Source organism: Empidonax traillii, unplaced genomic scaffold (assembly GCF_003031625.1).
Source record: "Empidonax traillii isolate 1590-97213 ecotype Southwest subspecies unplaced genomic scaffold, ASM303162v1 scaffold144:size1428860, whole genome shotgun sequence".
NCBI lineage: Eukaryota > Metazoa > Chordata > Aves > Passeriformes > Tyrannidae > Empidonax > Empidonax traillii.
Window position 1 is genome coordinate 1005838 of NW_020955337.1, and position 1297 is coordinate 1007134.

Below are 1297 nucleotides of genomic sequence, written 5' to 3' on the forward strand. Positions count from 1 at the left end.
GACAGCTTTTTTTTTTCTTCTTCTGAAGACAGCGTTTGCACTTAATACGAGAGGGAAAATCTTCTTATAATATCCTGAGTCGGAGGGGACCCATAAGGATCATCAAAGTCCAACTCCTGGCCCTGCACAGGAGGACTGCCCTAAAAGTTACACCACATCCCTGTGAGAGCACTGTCCAAACACTTGTTGAACTCTTTAGCAGGCTTGGTGCTGTGACCACTTCCCTGGGGAGCCTGCTCCAGTGCCCAACCACCCTCTGGGTGAAAAACCTTTTCCTTTATCCAACCTAAACCTCCCCCGACTCAGCTTCATGATATTTCCTTGAGTCCTGTCACTAGTCACAAGAGTGAAGAGATCAGTGCCTGCCCCTCCTCTGCCCCTCAGGAGGACGTTGTAGACTGCAATGAGGTCTCCTCTCAATCCCCTCTTCCCCAGGCTGAATAGACTAAGTGACCTCAACCGCTCCTCATACGGCTTCCCCTCAAGGTCCTTCACCATCTTTATGGCCCTTCTTTGGACATTCTCTAATAGCTTTTTCTTTTTTTATATCTTATATTGTGGCACCCAAAACTGCACAGAGGACTGGAGGTAAGGCCCCACCAGCGCCGAGTACAGCAGGAGTGTCTGTTCAATGCTACTGTTAATGTGAATATTTTTTTCCTCTTCCCCTTTACAGGAAGGTTTTCTCCTAGGCGATGTGAAAGGTGAAGCCAAGAACAGCATTACTGACTCACAAATGGATGATGTTGAAGTTGTTTATACAATCGGTTAGTCTGTCCATATTTTTAATACCTTGCTTGGTTTCAGGCAATATATGAACGCTTTAGTTTTGAAAGGGGGCAGTCAGAAATTTGCAGCAGTATCAAAGCTGTGAGATCCTGGAATACACCTTGGTATAAAAAACATTATTTTGCAACATTTTAATTGCTACAAAATTGCAATATTACTGCAGAAAACACAGTAATTTAAAATAAATACTAGTTCTTAGTTCCTTGAATAGCTGCTCTTTATTAAAGGTAATTTAGGGTTTAGACCCCTCCCTTGTCTTGGCCACAACACAAATTCTCCTGAACTACAGTTGCCCTGGAAAACTTGGTCTGTTTCAGTCATGTGACCTGTAATGTATTAGCATTTATTACCTCATTTGGAGCTTATAAAATACTGTGTCTGAAGGTTGCAAACTGCTTATTAATTTCATTAAGCAGATGCCAGATGTATTTTTCCTTATAGTCTTCATGGGATTGGAGGGGATGTGCATTCTATACTGACCCTTACATTTGTATACATCATACACACA

The 1297-nt window shown here is 42.5% G+C and overlaps 1 protein-coding gene across 1 annotated transcript in view; it reads left to right on the plus strand.

The window, feature by feature from the left end:
* The first annotated feature begins 678 nt into the window (after positions 1-678).
* The window catches only part of ABRAXAS1 (abraxas 1, BRCA1 A complex subunit), a 6614-nt gene continuing 5995 nt past the window's right edge, over positions 679-1297 (plus strand). Inside the window, exon 1 of the mRNA XM_027884409.1 lies at positions 679-767. Coding sequence (XP_027740210.1) covers positions 737-767 — 31 coding nt within the window. The 5' untranslated portion in view covers positions 679-736. The remainder of the gene's footprint in view (positions 768-1297) is intronic.